Source organism: Clupea harengus, unplaced genomic scaffold (assembly GCF_900700415.2).
Source record: "Clupea harengus unplaced genomic scaffold, Ch_v2.0.2, whole genome shotgun sequence".
NCBI classification, from domain to species: Eukaryota; Metazoa; Chordata; class Actinopteri; order Clupeiformes; family Clupeidae; genus Clupea; species Clupea harengus.
In genome coordinates this window covers 1-23283 of record NW_024880512.1, presented here as the reverse complement: position 1 = coordinate 23283, position 23283 = coordinate 1, and the positions used below count along the sequence as shown (strand labels likewise).

Here is a 23283-nt window from a genome sequence, read left to right as displayed (position 1 = left end):
TTCAAGGTCGACGCCCCCTGAAGGCTGTACCTGCCATGGCGTGGATCTCAACAGGAACTTCAATGCAAACTGGGGCAGTGAGTTTCAGCACGGCGAAAAGGGGATATCTACATTTCCAAATCGAAAATTCTGCCGTTATCTAAAGAACTGCATGCATCTGTGGGAAATGTTTTCACCTTTTGAGGATGGCTTGTCTGACTAGAAACTGCTCAGTGGCGCCCCCTTCATGTGGCCTGGGCACGTGCCATACCTGCCATACCTGCCATACTTTAGATACGCCATAGTTTCTAACTATAATGTGTATATGAAAGACATGACAAAATGTTATGTTTTGATGATTAACCCATGAGAATGATTGTGAATATGCATTCCTGAGTTGCTTCCCTGTGCTCCAGCTGTGGGGGTGTCCAGAGACTGCTGCCACAACACGTACTGTGGCTCTGGGCCCGTGTCAGAGAAAGAGGCCCAGGCGGTGACCCAGTTTGTGGGGAGCAGAGTGGACCAGATCCTCTGCTTCCTCACCATCCACTCTGCAGGTCAACACTGCTCCTGCCGTATGGACACCCCCCACATCTCAGCACCCAACTATGACGAGCTGGTGAGACTCCTACATACACTCACGCACACACACACACACACACACACACACACACACACAACCACATACACTCACCACACACACACATACACACACACGCATACTGCAGTTTATAATGGTCAAACTTTAAACTTCATCCCTAATATACTATGCTGCAGCAAACCCCCCATAAAGTGTAACAGTCTCAGCGGGCCGCATCTGGGCCAGAACTGTGTGTCAGTAGTGTGTCTCCTCCACAGATGGCTGTGGGCCGGGCTGCTGCTAAAGCCATGAAGGCCGTACATGGGATGGACTACCGAGTGGGAACCTCACCTGAATATTCTCTGTGAGGGACTGTCTGTATGTCTGTCTGTCTGTCTGTCTGTCTGTCTGTCTTTTCAATCTATCTATTTGATTGTGTAAATATAGAATAGAATATTTGCAAATGTGTGTGCACAGCAAATAACAATCCCTTATCTCTCTCTCTCTTTCTCTCTCTCTCTCCCTCCCTCCCTCACTCTCCCTCTCTCTCTCCCTCTTCCTTTATCTCCCTCTCTCTCTCTCCTCTGTCTTCCAGACCCTAACTCTGGTTCCTCCCCGAGACTGGGCTCGCCTGATGGGGATCCCCTTCTCCTACACCTTTGAGCTGAGGGACAAAGGCGAGTTTGGCCACCTCCTCCCCGAGGAGCAGATCCAGCCGGCCTGTGAGGAAGCCTTCGAGGGAGCCCTCTTCATCATCACCTATGTCCATGAACAAGGCCTTCCACAACCGCACTGAGATCGGAGCCGCCAGTGTAGCTAGAGCCTTCTGGGCCACTGTACTGGGATCCTGCCTTGCCACCATGTACCTGTTGTAGGGGAGACAAAAGGAGGGAGCCAAGGGGAGAAACAGGAACAGAAAAAGGGGACAGAGTGCAGATGAAGAGAAAGCAAATACTTTACAGCTATTGGGACCAGAGTCTAGTAGGATATGAATTATGCAGTTTGATTGACAGCTGTCTCTGTGGATGGTTTTACTGTCACACTTTTTGATAAGTCAGTGTGAACAAATGGAAGGAATTTAAATGTTATGGATGAGAGACTATTATATTGCATATGTTGAATAAAATGACATTCATTTCCATTCATATTGATTCTGATTTCTATTAAATATTTCATTATTGAAGTGGGTACACTAAAATCATTGTATTTACTGATGATACCAATATATGATACCATATATAAGATAATTATAATAACATTGGACATGGAACAATTATGAAATATATTTATTAAAGTGTTATGGTAATGCCACACCCTATTCCAACAGCACTTCTTATAGGACAGCCTGTGGAATCATTCTTCTACTCTGGGGACGCTGTTGTCGTGACTCGTCTTGCTAAATAGCCATTGTGGTTGGATAAACTCTGCACCCTCAACAGTCTGAGCCTGACCTGATATTTATATATTTCATTATGGAGACATTAGCCATTACTACATGTCTCTTCACTGAAATGTTTTTCTCTACAAAATGAACTTCAGTAAGAAAGACCAGTGATGTAGAGGAATTCCTGTTCCATCTCCTGATCAGTCTCAGTGATTACAACAAGGAATGCTGGCAGGGACAAAAACATTCCACATTCCAACAGAACACTCTATTACATTTTACATTTACATTCATTCATTTTACAGAAACTCATCATTATAAACTCATCTCAATATTCTAGATTACAGACATTATTAACATGTCACCGGTTATGAATTTATTTAATGAGAGCAGGACCTATCTAATAATCTAATAATTTATTTTGATCTGAAACATAATCTTTGAGCCAATCATCATTATAAATTCATCTCCACAGCAGTTCAGGCGTGAAGATATCAGGTTATTAGGCAACAGGTGCCCATCATAGTAGAGTTTCTGAAAACTAGTCATTTCATGAAAAGTCTAAAAAATAAGGAGAATTCTTGCCCCACCTCCTCCATATGACTTATTGCATTCCCTATGAAAATTAAATAACTATGAAATATAATTGTGTGATGCCAAAACAAATTGCAAAAATAAAAATGTTGCCTGATCATCAATGCTCAGTGTTTCCCTCCTGCAGGAGATGAACTGCAGCAGGTGTCTGAACTCTAACTGAGCTGCTCTACTGTTAATGCAGCCTTCACTGGTAAGATCCTCAGAGATGACTTAGTGATAAAGTATGGAAAGACTCTCTCAGTGAAAGTGTGTGGGGAAGTGTGCAGGTGTGTGTTATTATCAGGGTCAAAGAATGACAGCTCTCCTCTGTCCCAGTCCAGCTGCACTCTGATCCTCTGGGGTTTCTGCTTCACTGTGAGGGGAGTGAGTGGGTGGGATGGAGAGAGCTCTTCATATGCACCATTATAATGCCACACACCACAGACTCCACTGGGGAAACTCAGTCCCTTCCTCTGACTAGACTCTGTCTCCACTCCAAGGAGCCAGTCATCACTGTCCCCAACCTCCACATCCCAGCAGTGTGTCCCTGAGTTGAAGCCTTCAGAGCCCAGGAAACAGGGATACATATCAAATCTCTCTGGGTTATCAGGAAGCTGCTGTCTCTCATTGCTGAATCTCACACTGGTCAGATCCTCCGACAGGATTAGTTGTGGGTTTGCAGTGTTGGGATCCAGAGTCACAGGAGCTGCAGAGAAAGAGAGAGAACACACCTGATAATCTAGTTGAAGTACTGATGATATTGAGAATAATGATGATGGTTGTGATTACTATCAGTCGTCAATATAAGTTGAAGCATACTAAAATCCTTACTACTTCACAATCTTCTGTGGCCCATTATAACTTAATAGGGGTGATGAATGAATGTGTGTATCAAAAATGATTCCCAGTGTTAATTGGTGATACAAAATCCAAAGACACATTTTTTTTCTTTTCTTCTGCTCTAAAGAGACAGGTCCCCAGTACACCAGCCTGCGGTCAATGATAAGATGCCAACCCAAGTTCCACACAGACATTCACATTACCCTGTAGCCACTTGTTTTCTATCCCATTCCTGGCTACACTGATGATGAAGCCCCTGTTATGGACTTAACTGAGTTGAGCAAAGGGCCTGAATGTCACACCAGAGGCAGGATGAGAGAGTATGAAGTTTGATCACCACTCCAGTCTCCAGCACTGGACTCACTCCTGGAACTCCATGCTGAAGATCAACATGATGAAAAGGAATAAAGCCTCCACCTACATGGGATGGGTGTCAGCTGATCTCTCTGCTGTCTGGCCTCATGTAAAACCTGCTGAACAGCAAAGAGTTCAGCCTGCAGCTCAGAATGTCTGTGGCGTCACTAAACCTTAGAGAGCAGATTCATGTGGAGCCCACAGAGACGTGATGGTGAGGAGGCAGAGAGGAGGAGAACACTGGGCAGAAATTAAGAGGTATGTGAGTGTTTGTGTGCGTCTGTGTGTGTGTGTGTGTGTGTGTGTGTGTGTGTGTGTTCACTCACTGTATTGAACAATCTCTTGCATCTTCTCCCAGACTCTAAACTTCAGGTTGCCCAGGTGTTTTGCCACATTGATCAGAGCTCCTGAAACCCTCTCTGGATCCTGCAGTGTGCACTGGGCTCTGGAATAACATTCAGGAGTCAGTGCTGCTGTGGGTTTGGGTTCAGAACCACAGAGAAGAGAGAGACAGGAGACAGATCACTCACCTCTCCACTGTGCTCTTGTAGTTCTGTGAAATTAAAGAGGGAGATGGGTTACGCATCATTCTAACCCTAACAACCACCACATACCAAGCCAGTCAACATAACTAACCTATAACTATACAATTCCCATTATCAATAAAACTGGGTACAGACAGTGCATTTTGTACCATGAAGGAGTGCCCTTACGGATCCTGGGTACAGGCATGTCACGTGTGTTGCGGCTGTCACCAGCCAGTTGGGCACTGTTGTGTATCCTGCCACCCTTGCTATCCTAACTAAAATATACATGCACCATGTCAGCCAACCATAACTAAACATAACTCATCAAAACTAAACATAAATAAAATCCCCATACAATTTGCCAGGCAGCCTCTCTCTCCCTCTCCTTCTATATCCTATTGCTAATGCTAATACTGATACTGAGGCCACTGACCAAGATGGCGGCGCGTGAACAACGCGAGGCTCAGCGTCTACCCAGAATCTGCAAATTAGTAGTTTTCTGCCTGTTAATCTCAAGTCTGTTCACTCAGAACAGTCTTGCCTTTACCTCATACACCCGTCAGCAACTTTTGGACATCGGATCTTGCGATTTTGACAACTTTATCGACAGTCACCGGCTCATTCCAGAGATCACCAAAACAGCGGTGGCTACCAACCCGGCTACGCCGACCGGAAGTGCTCACAGGCGGCGTCGAGACCGTAAACAAAGGCGGGGGAAGCGAGGAGGGCTACGAGCTAGGCTAAAGCTAACTCCTCACCGGCTATCTCTACCCAGCCTTTTCCTCGCCAATGTTCGGTCTCTGGCGAATAAAATGGATGAACTGCGGCTACGGATCACCACTAACTCTTCTACTTTGCACTTCTGGTTAGATGCTAACTGCATTTCGTTGCCTCAGTACCTGTACTCTGTGCAATGACAATAAAGTTGAATCTAATCTAATCTAAATGACCTACTGTTAATTTCTTACCTAAATGTAGCTCCTTATCTGTTTATCAAATTGAACACTACCCACTCACGTTGTTTCTTTCTTCCCCTCCTAGAGCAGACTATCTTCGTTGTGGGATGATGCTGTAGTCTCTCCACCTGACCTACTTGCAGAAACCCTCAGCCTACACGTACCCACCCCCACCACACTGTCATACACTTATTCTACCCCATACTCTGTGCTAGCCTATTTACCGACAATGTAAATAATTGCCACCATCGATATAGTTTTCTGTTCCTTAATTCTACTTACCCTTGTAATAGTAACCCCTATGAGCACACTGTATACCCACTGAGCTGTTCTACAATACTTGAATGCTGTCTTCCCACCTTATCAACTACCAATTTTATATGCATCATGTTTATACCATATTTTGTTTGTATGTATAATGCACATTTACCCCATGTATGCTGTGCACATTTACCATATGTATGCAGAGATGGATTACCTACCGGGCCCAGGCCCAGGGGCCCATGAGCTCAGGGGGCCCCTAAGCCAGAGCCTCTGCGTGAAGTCGCTGTTATGTATCTCTTATTTGTGGTTGAAAGAGGTGTATTTTGTTAATTTGCTGTTGGCTTTAATTTAGTGTACCTGCGCTGTGTTAGAAAATGTGCATGTGCGCCAGGGGCATAACTATAGACAATGCAGCCAGCGCGGAGGATTCGTAGGCAAAGGAGGCCCTGCCTTCTTACTTTTCTCGGACATATGACTGTCAAAGTGTTAGAATGTCGCTAGTTTAACGCGACTGCGATCAACGATGAATTTGTTTTCAATTTTTTATGACACCTTATGCTATATATGCCCTGAAAATGGCAAACCTGTTTTTGGGGGGAAATCATTTGTAGCTATTTATAACACAATTATATGCTTATCCTACATAAACTATAGAAACTATAAAAAAAAAAAAACTCAATCTTTATTTATCAATATTTTCTTTGTTATTTTTGTCATATACAGATATGCAATGATGATTGCTGGGTAATATGTATCTTGTTATCCAATGTCAAGTCTCTATTTGATCATGTGACGAGACGATACGATATAGCTAGTTTAGGCGCAAAATCTGAACATCAAGACTGACAAACTTCTTTTTCTATCTCTACCCGGCTGGCCTCAAGTAGATGTATGTATGTATGTTAATAATATGTGTGGTGTGTGTAAGAGGTGTAAATATTGTAAATGTATGGTTATGGGTGCATTGGTGAACTTGGGCTTATGTATTTGTTAATGCAACATAGTATGTATATTATAGGACTAATGTGGAGAGGGTTACCCCACTGGTTGACTACTGGTTTACTAGTTTGAGTACTGTTGAGTATGAATTAATGTTTGTTTGTTTTGTATATATGGTTGGGGCTGTTGGAGATATATTCCCAGCAAAATAAATAATATTATATTTTTCCAAGAACACATCATCTCCTGCACCGTGGTTTTTTCCCCACTTCACCACCGACTCCAGTCACATACATCCCAAAACGTTGGGTGGCCGCCTCGGTCCCTCACAAGACTCCAAAATCAGATTTGGATATCAGAGGTTCACTAACAAAGATAAAGCATGGGTCCTACCTGCAGGAATGTGATGTCATCAGCTCCCATCTCCTCCTCTATGGCTCTGATTGTGTCTGAAAGAGATGAGATCTCTCCGCTCATCTTCTCGATCTTCCTCTTCATCATCTGACTCTTTTGCTTCTCTTCCTCCCTCAGTGCATCTAGCCTGGCTGCCTCTTCATCTCGTAGAAACTGGTGAAGCTTCTCAAACTCCTCCTTGATCTGCCTCTCTGTGTGTTGGGTCTGGACCTGTAATACCACATGTCATCACACAAAGGTGTCTTAGTTTATATATGATATTAGTTTCTGTTTTATGTAGTGTTGTTTTAAAAGAAACAATCGATAACTCTTACTCTTATGTGTTGGGCAGTTTCATCACTGGTTGTTTTAACTTGTTTAAAGTTGACCAGCTTCTTCTGTAAGGGCTCCAGTTTGATCTTCAGTTCTTCCTGTTATGAATGAACACATTATTAAGGTATGGACTGTCAACATTTCTCTATATATCTGGATGTTATATTAAGAACACTAATTACAGTGCCCTCCACAATTATTGGCACCCCTAGTGAATATGAGCAAAACAGGCTATACAAAATATGTCTTTGCTGTTTATCCTCTTGGTCTTTCACTCTAAATATTCACAAAAATCTTACCTTTTCATTGAAGTTAAATTATTGAAAGAAAAAAAAACTGTTGACATTAAATAAATATTTTTCCCCAAAACATGTGTGCCACAATTATTGGCACCCCTAGAAAAATCTTATAATTAAAATCTAACTGAAGTATATTTCCAGTCATGTTTTACATTTTTAAGTTCACCTGTTTGATAAGGAACTCTTAAGAGGTCAACCATGACTTCCTGTTCCACTGGCGTACAAATATGAGGTGACACAGGCCAAATTCCATTAGTCATTCATCACTATGGGAAAGACCCAAGAACACAGTGACGATGTGCGACGGAAAGTTGTGGAGCCACAGGTTGTTTTGGAGGGTTGCCAGAAAAAGCCTCTGCCTGCAATCAACTACAAACTAAAGCGCCTACAGTTTGCCAAATGTAAGTCAGACTTTCGATGGAGTTATATGGTCAGATGAGACCAAAATAAAGCTTTTTGGCAACAAACATCAAAGGTGGGTTTGGCGTAGACAGAAAGATAGCCATACAGAAAAGACCCCCATACCCAATGTGAAGAATGGTGGCGGATCTTTGATGTTGTGGGGCTGTTTTTCTTCCAAATGCCCTGGACATCTTGTTAGGATACATGGTATCATGGACTCCATCAAATACCAGCAGATATTAAATGAAAACCTAACAGCCCCCTCCAGTAAGCTTAAAATGGGCTGTGGTTGGACCTTCCAGCAGGTCAATGATCCGAAGCACACCTCAAAATCAACACAAAAATGGTTCACCGACCGCAGAATAAAGGTTTTGCTATGGCCATCACAGTCCCCCGACCTAAACCCCATAGAAAATCTGTGGGATGAGCTGAAGCCGAGTCTACAAACATTGACCTCAGAATCTGAAGAATCTGGAGAGATACTGCATGTAGGAATGGTCTCAGATCCCGTGCCATGTGTTCACCAACCTCATCACGCATTATAGGAGAAGACTCAGAGCTGTTATCTTGGCAAAGGGAGGCTGCACAAAACATTAAATTAATGGGTGCCAATAATTGTGGCACACATGTTTTGGGGAAAAATATTTATTTAATGTCAACAGTTTTTTTTTCTTTCAATAGTTTTACTTCAATGAAAAGGTAAGATTTTTGTGAATATTTTGAGTGAAAGACCAAGAGGATAAACAGCAAAGACATATTTTTTTATAGCCTGTTTTGCTCATAATTACTAGGGGTGCCAATAATTGTGGAGGGCACTGTATAAGCATGTTTGGCTTGGTAGCTGATTGTGATCCATTACATTTGTCTGCTTACTGCAGTGTTAACAGTGCTTTGAGTATGACATATTTATGTATATTTATATATATAACACACACATATACATATATATACATTTTTAAGATATTATTAAACATAATAATGTTTCAAGACTTCATGTCAAGGGAATTAAAATAATTCATGAAACAATTTAGCTTTGTTCTTAATAATAAAAGCTGTTTGTTAAATGTGAAACATAACATGCTGACCTTAAATTGTAATATGAATTGTACATGTGCTCTTTGCCTGCCTTCTGTGTACTGTCTCATTTTCTCACAGTATCATATATTTCATTATAAATAATATGTAATTTCATTATCAATTGTTATATGCCATTATATTATTAATGGTAAAATATTTCTTGATGAATAAATTATTGAGTGCTTATGAAAGTTTTATGAATTGCTTCACAAGCTAGATTTTCAATTAGGTATTACAAATTACTGTGCAAAAGTCAAACACAGTCTAAAATGGTGACACTGAAACAATGTATTCAGTTAATTTTTATATCTTGATCAAGGTAACTTCAACTGCATTCAAGACAATATAATAACTGTAATTGTAAGAGATGTTTTGTACAGTAGGTACAGGCTTATGGAGAGGAGGTCATGCAAGAAGGTGCAAAGGTTGAAAAGAAAGATGAGATATGGGACATGATGACACCTAGTGGTTTAGGATGAACACTACAGCAACCACACGACTATCTGCTGAGGTGGGTTTCTGGGTGAAGGTTTACAAACAAAATCCATATGATTTACCATTGTCACTGACAATATGAAAACAATTGATGACCACTAATCTTACCTTACGCTCAAGTGCTGCTTCACTGATAGGACTGAAGTTGTGGTTCTTGTGGAGTTTTGAGTCTCGACACACCAAACACACAAGCTGTTTGTCATCTTCACAGAAAAGCTTGAGTTCAGAACGGTGCAGACTGCAGAATGGTTCTCTCTGACTTCTCTCCTGTTGGAAAGTCTCACACAGGTTCTTTAGAACCCGGTTGAGAGGATATATCTCCCTTGAGCTCCTTCTCCTGCAGATTGGACATTCCCTGGAACCTTTGGTTTCCCAGAACTTCTGCAGGCAGCAGTTACAGATGCTGTGAGTACAGGTCAGAAGAACTGGATCCTTGTAGATATTGTAGCACACAGGACAGGATAAATCCTCTTCTGAAAAGGACTTGGATGCCATTTTGTCTGGTAGTTGCAGTTGCTCTACAGTTATGCCTGACAGTCTTTGCTTTCACTTTCAATTGTCTGAAAACTTGCGTCACCCTGAACCAGAAAATTCACTGAAATTAAACGAGACAAGATTTCAAGACAGTATTCCAGTCTTCACAGCCACTGTTTCTTGTCTATGTGTATATCCTTTTCCCATAAAGATAGCATATACTCTGTTAGGACGATGTGTCACATGGAACTGGACAGCAACGTGAGGAGTTTCTGAGGGAGGGGCTCAGATAAAGTCATAAAGGCTTCTGATTGGACAGTGCTGCAGCTGTGCCCTTGTTGGAACTGGTAGTGTAGTTAGTTAACCCTTTCTACACATTCACCTCTTGTGTTGTGGGACAAAACTGACCTCCCTCATTTACTAACCAAATTTAATTTAATTAGGAGTATTTATTTTACATAGACAGACCTAAATCTCGACTAAATGTATTTTCTCATGAAAGTTTTGTTTTAATGTCAGAAAAGATTTAAGTCTATCTGATGCCACCCCACCCCGCCTCCCCCTCTTAGACACACAAACAGAAATAAACATATTATAAAGTAAAAGAAAAAACAATCTTAAATTTAATTCACATTGGGTACAGTCAGTCACTTTAATCTGCAAACATTGACAGGACAGTTAATCACCTCCAATAGTCTTTCTCCCTCTGTTATATTTAACCTTTGGTTGTTTATTTGAGTTTGTGTCAGTGTACCAAACAGCATTGCATGTGCAAACAATGTTAAAGGAGCTAGATGTGAGTGTGGCTAGGTGTCTGCCAGTGAGCTGCACACCAAGCAGATTGTGGGAAGTGTATCACTCGTCTGTCCAGCACTAGTTCATAGCAGAAGGCTTGTTAAGGATGCCACCAAGGGACTAATATATTTAAATCTAAGAATCAGTCATTAAAGAAAAATAACACCAGGACTCTCAGATACAGTGCCCTCCACAATTATTGGCACCCCTAGTGAATATGAGCAAAACAGGCTATAAAAAAATATGTCTTTGCTGTTTATCCTCTTGGTCTTTCACTGAAAATATTCACAAAAATCTTACCTTTTCATTGAAGTAAAATTATTGAAAGAAAAAAAAACTGTTGAGATTAAATAAATATTTTTCCCCAAAACATGTGTGCCACAATTATTGGCACCCCTAGAAAAATCTTATAATTAAAATCTAACTGAAGTATATTTCCAGTCATGTTTTACATTTTTAAGTTCACCTGTTTGATAAGGAACTCTTAGGAGGTCAACCGTGACTTCCTGTTCTACTGGCGTACAAATATGAGGTGACACAGGCCAAATTCCATTAGTCATTCATCACTATGGGAAAGACCCAAGAACACAGTGACGATGTGCGACAAAAAGTTGTTGAGCTGCACAAATCAAGAAATGGACACAAGAAAATCTCTAAACAGTTGAAAATACCCATTTCCACTATCATGGAAATAATTAAGAAGTTTAAAGCGACAGGAGATGTTAAGAATCAGCCTGGAAGAGGACGTGTGTGTACATTGACCCCACGCACCGTGAGGAGGATGGTTCGACTGGTAAAAGAATCTCCAAGGATCACAGCTGTAGAATTGTAGAGGTTAGTTGAGTCTTGGGGTCAGAAAGTCTCCAAAACTACCATCAGACGCCAGCTACATCACCACAAGTTGTTTTGGAGGGTTGCCAGAAAAAAGCCTCTGCTGTCAATCAACAGCAAACTAAAGCGCCTACAGTTTGCCCAATGTAAGTCAGACTTTCAATGGAACCGAGTTATATGGTCAGATGAGACCAAAATAAAGCTTTTTGGCAACAAACATCAGAGGTGGGTTTGGCGTAGACAGAAAGATAGCCATACAGAAAAGCACCTCATACCCAATGTGAAGTATGGTGGCGGATCTTTGATGTTGTGGGGCTGTTTTTCTTCCAAAGGCCCTGGACATCTTGTTAGGATACATGGTATCATGGACTCCATCAAATACCAGCAGATATTAAATGAAAACCTAACAGCCCCCTCCAGTAAGCTTAAAATGGGCCATGGTTGGACCTTCCAGCAGGACAATGATCTGAAGCACACCTCAAAATCAACACAAAAATGGTTCACCGACCGCAGAATAAAGGTTTTGCCATGGCCATCACAGTCCCCCGACTTAAACCCCATAGAAAATCTGTGGGATGAGCTGAAGCCGAGTCTACAAATGTTGACCTCAGAATCTGAAGGATCTGGAGCGATACTGCATGTAGGAATGGTCTCAGATCCCGTGCCATGTGTTCACCCACCTCATCACGCATTATAGGAGAAGACTCAGAGCTGTTATCTTGGCAAAGGAGGCTGCACAAAACATTAAATTAAGGGGTGCCAATAATTGTGGCACACATGTTTTGGGGAAAAATATTTATTTAATCTCAACAGTTTTTTTTTCTTTCAATAATTTTACTTCAATGAAAAGGTAAGATTTTTGTGAATATTTTCAGTGAAAGACCAAGAGGATAAACAGCAAAGATATATTTTTTTCATAGCCTGTTTTGCTCATATTCACTAGCGGTGCCAATAATTGTGGAGGGCACTGTAAATTTCTCAAAAGGCTCCAGTGGATCTAATCCATTCTTTCTAATGTTCCATTACAGAATTAATTTGACGTATCACTGCTGCTTACAAAGAGGCCCACTGAAATCAATCCATCTTAAAAACATAAGAATGAGAAAAATACTAGATTATAAGAGGGTATTGACAACCTTCCAAGACAATAACTGACACAAGGGTGTGGCCCTTCTTGATAATTATAACAAACAGGCTGAAACATATAGAGAATAAAATTCATTAAGATGGAATATGCTTAAAAAAACACTTTAACACAATCTACCATACATAACAGAGTGTGAGCTCAATCCTAACTGATAGACCTGAAGAGGATTTGCTGATCAATTTTTTTTTAATTTATTCACATTAGCCTTAGCGTGCACACGGCCACATCTGCCCTTAGCCTAGCCAGCTTTACTGAGGAGGCTACAATTAGCTGATTCTTCTACAATTCAGGAGTATTTTGTATTTTTCTTAGTTCTCACTGCAAAGAAGTGTATTTGATTTGATTTGATTTGATTCGATTTAGGATTATGTTTTACAAAACAAGCTAAACAGACAACTCAACAAGATACATTGCATTAAAATAGTATGATGATGATTTATACGCACTATAAAAGACATAATGCAATCAATTAGGTGAAACATATAAGAGCAATTAGTGGGCTAAAACTAATACAGAGGACAAAATGCTAAGATATATACTTAATCAGAATTAACATCAGGGTTCAAATATAGCACGTATAAAAACAAAACAATCTAATACAAAAATAAGTTTAGGTTATGAATTAATTTCCATTCCATTAAAAATCTAATAAAAATAGTAAGTAAGTAAGTAAGTAAGACTTTATTTATATAGCACATTTCGTACAAGAGTTGCAGTTCAAAGTGCTTTACATAAAATCAATAAAAGCAAGCAGCAAGAGCAATACATGATACAAGGTATAAAAGGTATAAAAGGAATAAAAGGAGTAAAAGTAATAAAAGTAATAAAACCCTTCTGAAATAGTAAAAATAGTGCTTTCAGGAGGAAAGAGGTTATCTCACAGAGTCCTAGAGAACAACAAACACAGGAGCCCTTCACTACTCTTTCAGGAGGAAAGAAGTTATCTCACAGAGTCCTGGAAAACAACAAACACAGGAGCCCTTCACTACTCTTTCAGGAGGAAAGAAGTTATCTCACAGAGTCCTGGAAAACAACAAACACAGGAGCCCTTCACTACTCTTTCAGGAGGAAAGAAGTTATCTCACAGAGTCCTGGAAAACAACAAACACAGGAGCCCTTCACTACTCTTTCAGGAGGAAAGAATTTATCTCACAGAGTCCTGGAAAACAACAAACACAGGAGCCCTTCACTACTCTTTCAGGAGGAAAGAATTTATCTCACAGAGTCCTGGAAAACAACAAACACAGGAGCCCTTCACTACTCTTTCAGGAGGAAAGAATTTATCTCACAGAGTCCTGGAAAACAACAAACACAGGAGCCCTTCACTACTCTTTCAGGAGGAAAGAAGTTATCTCACAGAGTCCTGGAAAACAACAAACACAGGAGCCCTTCACTACTCTTTCAGGAGGAAAGAAGTTATCTCACAGAGTCATATAGGGACCTTTCTCAGCCATTTTGTTCTTTCAAAGAGTTACCTCTCTTGTCCACAAGAGGGCACTCCAATACAAGAAATCCAAATCCTGCAAAGGCAGGGGTTCTGATTTGGTCAATTATAAGCGCACTGAACAATTCAAACAACTGAACAATTTAAGCAGGAACATGGACCTGAATGTGTCCATGAATTATGAAAGACAGATAACTTCATAGCATGGACATAACATGGACAAACACACACACCGCTTTGAGATGAATCTCACTAGTAGGTAGATAGATCCCGATGGAGCCTAGTAGGTCCTACTACCAGTGATGCTCAGCCAGGAAGTAGACTTGAATAGTGGTATCATAACAGGTGACACAGGTACTTATTCAGTGACTTACTGAGTCCATAATGGCTTTCAGGTGTGTGATGATGTGGGTGGAGTCAGTAATCAGAAACTGGGAGATGGTGCGTGTGTATAGAGGGCGATGCCTATGTCACCAGCTTTCATTAGACAGTTACGGAATATTCTAAATTACAGATATAAATGACATGACGTAAATTATGAATTTATTTAATGAGGACAGGATGCTCATCTAATCCTTTTTTTTATCTGAAATATAATATTGGATCCAATCATCATTTTAAACTCATCTCCACAGCAGTTTAGGCATGAAGATATCTGGTTATCCCCAGCACTGCCCCCCCTCATCATACACAACAGTACTGTGTTGGCTGTGGAATCCTTCAGGTTTCTGGGATCCACAATCTCCCGGAACCTGAAGTGGGAACCCAACATCAACACAATCATCAAGAAGGCCCAGCAGAGGATGTACTTCCTGCACCAGCTTAGGAAGTACAACCTGCCTCAGGAACTGCTGATCATGTTCTACACCGCAGTCATAGAGTCTGTTCTGTGCACTTCAATCACTGTCTGGTTTGGATCGGCCACCAAACTGGATAAGAACAGACTCCAACGGACAGTCAGGTCTGCAGAAAAGATCATCAGTGCCAACCTGCCCACCATCCAAGACCTGTACACCTCCAGAGTCAGGAAACGGGCAGGAAAAATCACTGCAGACCCCTCACACCCCGGACACAAACTATTCAAACTCCTCCCCTCTGGTAGACGCTTCAGATCACTGTTTGCCAAAACCTCCAGACACAAAAACAGTTTTTTCCCCCTCGCCGTCTCACTACTGAACAGCTAACCCACTGTAGCATATATAGCATATATATTTATCGCTGCACTTCTTGCACTCTCCACTTCTTCTTTGCACTATTGTTGTGTAACATTTCACAGCTACTGTATATAGCCATTCCGCCTTGTATATATTTCTTAAACTTCTTAGACCGTTGCACTGTTGCACTGCTTGTTTTGTATTGTGTTGTAATGTATATTTTGTGTAAGCACATTGAAAGCCACTTTACCAAGTCAAATTCCTTGTTTGTGCAAACTTACTTGGCCAATAAAACCTGATTCTGATTCTGATTCCGGTTATTAGGCAAAAGAGTAGAGTTTCTGAAAGCTAGTAATTTCATGAAAAGCCTAAAAAACAATAAGAAATTCCAGTCCCATCTCCTCCACATTCAATCATCAGATAATCGTTAGATTATCCCTATGGAAATTCAATAACTATGAAATATAATTGTGTGATGCCAAAACAAATCACCAGTGTTAAGTGTTTCCCTACTGCAGGAGATGAACTGTAGCAGGTGTCTGAACTTTAACTGAGCTACTCTACTGTTACTGCAGCCTTCACTGGTAAGATCCTCAGAGATGACCTAGTGATAAAGAATGGAAAGACTCTCTCAGTGAAAGTGTGTGTGAAAGTGTGCAGGTGTGTGTTATTATCAGGGTCAGAAAATGACAGCTTTCCTCTGCCACAGTCCAGCTGCACTCTGATCCTCTGGGGTTTCTGCTTCATTGTGAGGAGAGTCTCTGGGTGGGATGGAGCGAGTGCTCCATATGCACCATTAATATGCCACACACGCCAGACTCCACTGAGGACACTCCCTCCCTTCCTCTGACTAGACTCTGTCTTCACTCCCAGGAACCAGAAATCACTGTCTCCAACCTCCACATCCCAGCAGTGTGTCCCTGAGTTAAAGCCCTCAGAGCCCAGAACACAGGTATACTCATCAAATCTCTCTGGGTTATCAGGAAGCTGCTGTGTTACATTACTGTATCTCACACTGGTCAGATCCTCAGACAGGATGAGTTGTGGGTATGCAGTGTTGGGATCCAGAGTCACAGGAGCTACAGAGAGAGAGAGAGAGAGAGAGAGAGGAGAGAGAGAGAGAGAGAGAGAGAGAGAGAGAGAGAGAAAGAACACATGATAATCTAGTTGAGGTACTGATGATGAGAATGATGAGGATGGTTGTGATTATCATCAGAATTCAATACGAAATTGAAGCACACTGATAAAACCAAATACTGCTGTTGTCCTGTTTGTATCACCTTTGAACTAAAGTGCTTTATATTACTTACATTATTGTATTGTATGCTCTGTATTCTGCCTTTGACACCAGGTTTATTAGCATTCAAATGGCCAGTGTGAGCAGCAAAGCCTTCCTGTCTGCAGGTGTCTGCATATGCCCTCACATCTCTCACATAGAACTGACTCACTCCTAGGTAGAGGTGTGTGTGTTTGTGTTTGTGTGTGAAAATGCGCAACAGAACTTACTGTGTTGAACAATCAGCCTGCAGCTCAGAATGTCTGTGGCGTCACTAAACCTTAGAGAGCAGATTCATGTGGAGCCCACAGAGACGTGATGGTGAGGAGGCAGAGAGGAGGAGAACACTGGGCAGAAATGAGGAGGTGTGTGTGTGTGTGTGTGTGTGTGTGTGTGTGTGTGTGTGTGTGTTTGTGTGTGATAATGCGCAACAGAACTCACTGTATTTAACAATCTTCTTCATCTTCTCCCAGACTCTGAACTTCAGGTTGCCCAGGTGTTTTGCCACATTGATCAAAGCTCCTGAAACCCTCTTTAGATTCTTCAGTGGATCCTGCAGTGTGCACTGGGCTCTGGAAAAACATTCAGGAGTCAGTGCTGCTGTGGGTTTGGGTTCAGAACCGCAGAGAACAGAGAGACAGGAGACAGATCACTCACCTCTCCACTGTGCTCTTGTAGTTCTGTGAAATTAAAGAGGGAGATGGGTTAGGCATCATTGCTCCACATCTAAAGTCAGTCCTAAAATAAAAATGATTTGCTCACGTGTAGATAGCCTGTGTGTGTGTATGTGTGTGTGTGCACAAAATTATTAGAAATAAAACAACCAATATTCAATCTAACTAAATGTATTTGACTAACAACTTAAGGGGTGTGTGTGTGTGTGTGTGTGTGTGTGTGTGTGGATGTGTGTCTGTGTGTGTGTGTGTGTTTGTGTGTGTGTGTGTGTGTGTGTGTGTGTGTGTGTGTGTGTGTGTGTGTGTGTGTGTGAAAGAGAGGGTGTGTGTGTGAAAGAGTGTGCTTGGGTGTGCACTGTTGGGTGTGTGCCAAATAGAATGTGTGTGTGTTCCTTATTTCCACGTCTGTGAACATACATGTGATATGAACAAAGGACGAGTCTATGTGAAGCACGAAGTCTTCTCCTCGTGTGTGTGGCTATGTTAAGAGCAATGTATGTGTAATCTGTGTGATTATGATGCCAGGTTAGAAGAGGGAAATGGCTAGTAATGCATGTAAAACTGTCCACTAGTTCAGGGGGCGTAGTAAAGGTGACATCAGGCTAAAGTTACAGATTGATTGGAGGAGAGGCTGACTGTTTACTCAAGTTCCTGAATGAAATCATACAACGGAGGATCCAGGTCTACCAACAGTTTTGCGTGCGCGTGTGTGTACGTGTGTGTACATATGTGTGTTAGTAGTGCAAGTTTGGATCTTTCCCTTCTTCATCTCATCATAAGCATGAGGTTTACTCTGTAGACTCCATAATCAGATGTTGGTGTCAGAGGTTCACTAACAAAGATAAAGCATGGGCCCTACCTGCAGGAATGTGATGTCATCAGCTCCCATCTCCCCCTCTATGGCTATGATTGAGTCTGAAAGAGATGAGATCTCTCTGTTCATCTTCTCAATCTTCTCCTTCATCAACTGACTCTTCTGCTCCTCTTCCTCCCTCAGTGCAGCTAACCTGGCTGCCTCTTCATCTCGTAGAAACTGGTGAAGGTTCTTAAACTCCTCCTTGATCTTTCTCTCTGTGTGTTGGGCCTGGACCTGTAATACCACATGTCATCACACAATGGTGTCTTAGTTTATATATGATATTAGTTTCTGTTACATGTAGTGTTGTTTTAAAAGAAACAATCCATAACTCTTACTCTTATGCATTGGGCAGTTTCATCACTGGTTGTTTTAACTTGTTTAAAGTTGTCCAGCTTCTTCTGTAAGGGCTCCAGTTTGATCTTCAGTTCTTCCTAGTATGAATTAACACATTATTAAGGTATTGACTGTCAACATTTCTCTATATATCTGGATGCTAGATTTAGTTCACTAATTATAAGCATTTTAGGCTTGGTAGCTGATTGTGATACATTACAAGTATCTGCTCACTGCAGTGTTAATAGTGCTTTGATGATGAATACATTTATAACACAGACATATACATATACAGTATATATATACATTTTTAAGATTTTATTAAACATAATGTTTCAAGACTTCATGTCAAGAGAATCAAAATAATTCATTAAACTGTTTTGCTTTGTTCTTAATAATAAAAGCTCTTTGTTAAATGTGAAGCATAACATGTTGGCCTTAAATTGTAATATGACTTGTACATGTGTTCTTTGCCAGCCTTCTGTGTGCCGTATCATTTAAAAATTATGGGAATATCAGATGTCACATTTATACCAATAATGAAAGTTGCTTACTGTCATATTGTCCTTTAAGCCAGCACAGTAACAATAATTTCATTATAAATTAGGGTTGTCACAATACCAAAATTATGACTTTGATACTACACCTGCCAAAATATCACGATACCCGATACTTACGATACGATACCACAAATACGATACGATACTGGTATATTTATCTATGATAGTAATAAACAAAACATCTGTAAGGTTCCCTTTTTTACCAGCTTGTTCCTGCCCAGCTTTTTGAACACTTAACAAATGGCATTCATATTAGTATTAGCCCACAGCAGGATATTAATGAAAACTACATGGTGACATCATAGCATTGATTATACACGGCTATGTAGACCTATTGTCCGTATCTGACTATATGACTACATAGTTATTTCCATAAGTATGAATTACATAATTTTACAGATGTGTGTTTGAGGTGGAAAAAAAACCTAAAGCTATGTGGGTTGGGTACATTAAAGCTAGACACATAATTAAAGGGCAATTTCTCCCCTTTATTGAAAAACAACAATGAAAAACATGCCACCACATACCTTTACACACATGCCATTACACTATGGTGAACAATGAGACAGCCTGTCTGTCTGGTAGAATTATTTTGAATTATGAATATTCACACTTGTTGCAACTTGCAACTATTGCAATTGTTTATGCACTTATTACAACTGAACTATTTACACACTTTACAAACTATTTTCACACTAACAGAAACACTAACTCTATAAATTAACTGAAATGTATTTTGTGATGGTCTTGTTAGCAACTGAACATGTTCTAACAAAAAAATGATAATAGTCATGACGATAATGTGCATTGTCTCATTTTCTGGACAGTTCTTTTGCCAGATGAAGCCACTTGCTTGATGTTTGACTGTGTTAGGAAAGTCTTTGGCAACCTAGCCAACATGGCTACCACAATAACATTACAAAGAGCACTTAATACTAGCATCAGGGGTGAAAAAAACGTAATACTAGCATCAATGTCCAAGCCTGTTATAACAAGCTTGCTAACATCGCTAACGAGATGTCTTGCTAGCGGCTAAATTGAGCGAAACCTGTTAAATTTGCTTACTTTGTTTATGACAAACTAGCAAGTCAACAACTTTCCTAACACAGTCAAAGCAGACGTCCTCTTTTTCGAGACCTAAATGTGTCCGGGTGAAAGAGGACGTCTGGCCACCCTAGCTAAACTAGGCTACTCGTGGTAGGCTGTAAATGGGTGAGCTTGGGGGTGTTCATGTTTATAATCACGTTTGCTAACCTGTCGTTCTTTGAACTTTCTGAAAAGTTCGGGGTGTCTGTCTGATAGGTGCTTAGCCATATTCGACGTGTTCCCTCCCTTTGCCTGAGTGGATTTGAAGGGTCTGTGTGTGTCGATGGGTTTTCCTTTAGTGTCTGCTTCGTACCCGAAGTATTTGCATGTGTGAGCTGGGCAGCCCCGCCCTTGCAGTCAATGCGTGCAGGCAGCCTGACAGGGAGCGGAACAGTGAGTGTGCTCTGATTGCGTGCTTTTTTAATGAAGTACCGGTACCAAAAATATGCAAAATCGTATCGTTTTTAACGTAAGGGCACCGCGGTACTTTTCTAGTACCGGTACACCGTGCAACACTATTATAAATATTATGTAATTATCTATTGTTTTATATCCATCGTTAATGTTAAACCATTTCTTTATAAATACATTATTAAGTGATTATGAATTGTTTAACAAGCTATATTCTGAATTAGGTATTACCAATTATTGTGCAAAAGTCCAACACAGTCTAAAATTGTTACAATGAAACAATCTATTCAGTTAATGTTGATATATTGATCAATGTGATTTCAACAGTCTTCAAGACAATATAATAACTATAATTGTAAGAGCTGTTTTGTACAGTAAAAAAGGTTAAAAAAAAAAAAGGCACAGACTCATGGAGAGGGACATGATGATACCTAATGGTTTGGGATGAACATTACAGCAACCACACAACTATTTGCTGAGGTGGGTTTCAGGGTGAAGGTTTACCAAGAACATCCATATAGTTATAGTTGTCCAACATTTATTGACATTATGAAAAAAATTGATGACCACTAATCTTACCTTACGCTCAAGTGCTGCTTCCCCGATAGGACTAAAGTTGTGATTCTTGTGGAGTTTTGAGTCTCGACACACCAAACACACAAGCTGTTTGTCATCTTCACAGAAAAGCTTGAGTTCAGAACGGTGCAGACTGCAGAATGGTTCTCTCTGACTGTTTTCCTCTCTCTGTTGGAAAGTCTCACACAAGTTCTTTAGAACCAGGTTGAGAGGATACTCCTCCTTTGAGCACCTTGTCCTGCAGACTGGACATTCCCTGGATCCTTTGGTTTCCCAGAACTTCTGCAGGCAGGTGTTACAGATGCTGTGAGTACAGGTCAGAATAACAGGATCCTTGTAGATATTGTAGCACACAGGACAGGAGAAATCCTCTTCTGAAAAGGACTTGGATGCCATTTGTCTGGTAGTTGCAGTTGCTCTACAGTTATGCCTGACAGTCTTTGCTTTCACTTTCAATTGTCTGAAAACTTACGTCACCCTGAACCAGAAAATGCACTGAAATTAAACGACACAAGACTCCAAGACAGTATTCCAGTCTTCACAGCCACTGTTTCTTGTCTATGTGTATATCCTTTCCCGTAAATATAGCATATGCTCTGTTAGGAGATGTGTCACATGGAACTGAACCGCAACATGTCTCTCATGTTCATTTCCCGTTTTACGTGAGGAGTTTCTGAGGGAGGGGCTCAGATAGTCATAAAGGCTTCTGATTGGACAGTGCTGCAGCTGTTTCCTTGTTAGAACCGGTAGTGTAGTTGGTTAACCCTTTCTCTACATTCATCTCTTGTGTTGTGGGACAAAACTGACCTCCCTCATTTACTGATCAAATTTAATTTAATTATGAGTATTTATTTTACATAACCTAAATCTTGACTAAATGGATTTTCTCATGAAAGTTTTTTTCAATGTGTCAAAGAAGATTGAAGTCTATCTGATGCCATACTTCAACCCCCCACCCCCTCAGACACAAATAGAAATACACATATTATAAGGTAAAAATCGAACAAGCTTTACACATTGGGTTCAGTCACTGTAGTCTGCAAACCTTGACAGGACAGTTAATCACCTCCAATAGCCTTTCTCCCACTGTTTTATTTTATCCTTATGCTTCTCAGCCAAGGGAGTGGGCTCACTCACAATTCTGCCTAAGAACACAGCCATGAATAAAGAATGGTACCAACACATCCTCCGAGAGCAACTTTTCCCAACCATCCAGGAACAATGATGAACAATGCCTTTTCCGGCATGATAGAGCACCTTGCCATAAGGCAAAAGTGATAACTAAGTGCCTCTGGGAACAAAACATGGATATTTTGTGTCCATGGCGAGGAAACTCCCCAGACCTTAATCCCATTGAGAATTTGTGGTCAATCCTCAAGAGGCGGGTGGACAAACAAAAATCCACAAATTCTGACAAACTCCAAGCATTGATTATGCAAGAATGAGCTGCCATCAGTCAGGATGTGGCCCAGAAGTAAATTTACAGCATGCCAGGGCGGATTGCAGAGGTCTTGAAAAAGAAGGGTCAACACTGCAAATATTAACTCTTTGCATCCACTTCATGTAATTGTCGATAAAAGCCTTTGACACTTATTACATTATTGTAATCATACTTCAGTCTTCCACAGTAACATCTGACAAAAATATCTAAAGACACTGAAGCAGCTAACTTTGTGAACATTTATATTTGTGTCATTCACAAAACTTTTGGCCACAACTGTATATTTAAATTTAAGAAATAGAACAAGTCATTAAAGACAAATAACACCAGGACTCTCTGATATATTCCTCAAAAGGCTCCAGTGGATCTAATCCATTCTTTCTAATGTTTCATTACAGAATTAATTTGTCGTTTCACAGCTGCTTACAGAGGCCCACTGAAGTCAATCCATCTTAAAATCATAAAAACTTATAAGAAGAATACTAGATTATAAGAGGGTGTTGACAACCTTCCAAGACAATAACTGACGCAAGGTTGTTGCCTTTCTTGCTAATCATAACAAACAGGCTGAAACGATTACATCAATACACATGGAATATACTGTAAAAAAAAAACACTTTAAAAAAGGAAGACACAACCTACTATATATAACAGAGTATGAGCTCAATTCTAACTGATAGACCTGAAGAGGATTTGCTGATCAGTACAGATCAAAATGAAGCACTGCAAAGAAGTGTATTTCATTTTATTTTATTTGATGCAAACAAACTAAACAGACTCAACAAGATCTATTGCATTCAAATAGTATGATGATGATGATTATA

The 23283-nt window shown here is 40.6% G+C and overlaps 2 protein-coding genes and 1 long non-coding RNA gene across 3 annotated transcripts; 1 reads left to right on the top strand and 2 right to left on the bottom strand.

Annotated features, from left to right (window-relative positions):
• Position 1: 1 nt before the first annotated feature.
• Positions 2-429, top strand: LOC122132319. The gene is made up of 2 exons (XR_006152189.1): positions 2-77; positions 396-429. It is a non-coding gene; the product is annotated as an uncharacterized LOC122132319 (long non-coding RNA).
• A 1504-nt stretch (positions 430-1933) lies between these two features.
• Positions 1934-10114, bottom strand: LOC122132318 (nuclear factor 7, brain-like). Its single transcript, XM_042707121.1, has 5 exons — positions 9507-10114; positions 7128-7223; positions 6793-7023; positions 4040-4091; positions 1934-3225 (listed from the first exon to the last, which is right to left on the bottom strand). The coding sequence occupies exons 1-5, from the start codon at positions 9891-9893 to the stop codon at positions 2693-2695; spliced, it is 1299 nt and encodes a 432-aa protein (XP_042563055.1). The 5' UTR covers positions 9894-10114; the 3' UTR covers positions 1934-2692.
• A 5370-nt stretch (positions 10115-15484) lies between these two features.
• Positions 15485-17081, bottom strand: LOC122132317 (zinc-binding protein A33-like; the record flags this gene model as incomplete). Its single annotated transcript, XM_042707119.1, has 2 exons — positions 15485-16322; positions 16961-17081. Coding segments are annotated over 2 exons (645 nt in total), but the record flags the coding sequence as incomplete, so codon positions are not given.
• Positions 17082-23283: the final 6202 nt, after the last annotated feature.

Coding starts and splice junctions, on each gene's coding strand:
- LOC122132318 (XM_042707121.1), bottom strand. CDS start 9,893: ATGGCATCCAAGTCCTTTTCAGAAGAGGATTTATCCTGTCCTGTGTGC. Junction 7,024..7,127: donor AAACTGCCCAACACATAAGA/GTAAGAGTTATC, acceptor GTGGTATTACAG/GTCCAGACCCAACACACAGA. Junction 3,226..4,039: donor GCAAGAGATTGTTCAATACA/GTGAGTGAACAC, acceptor CTTTCTCTGCAG/CTCCTGTGACTCTGGATCCC.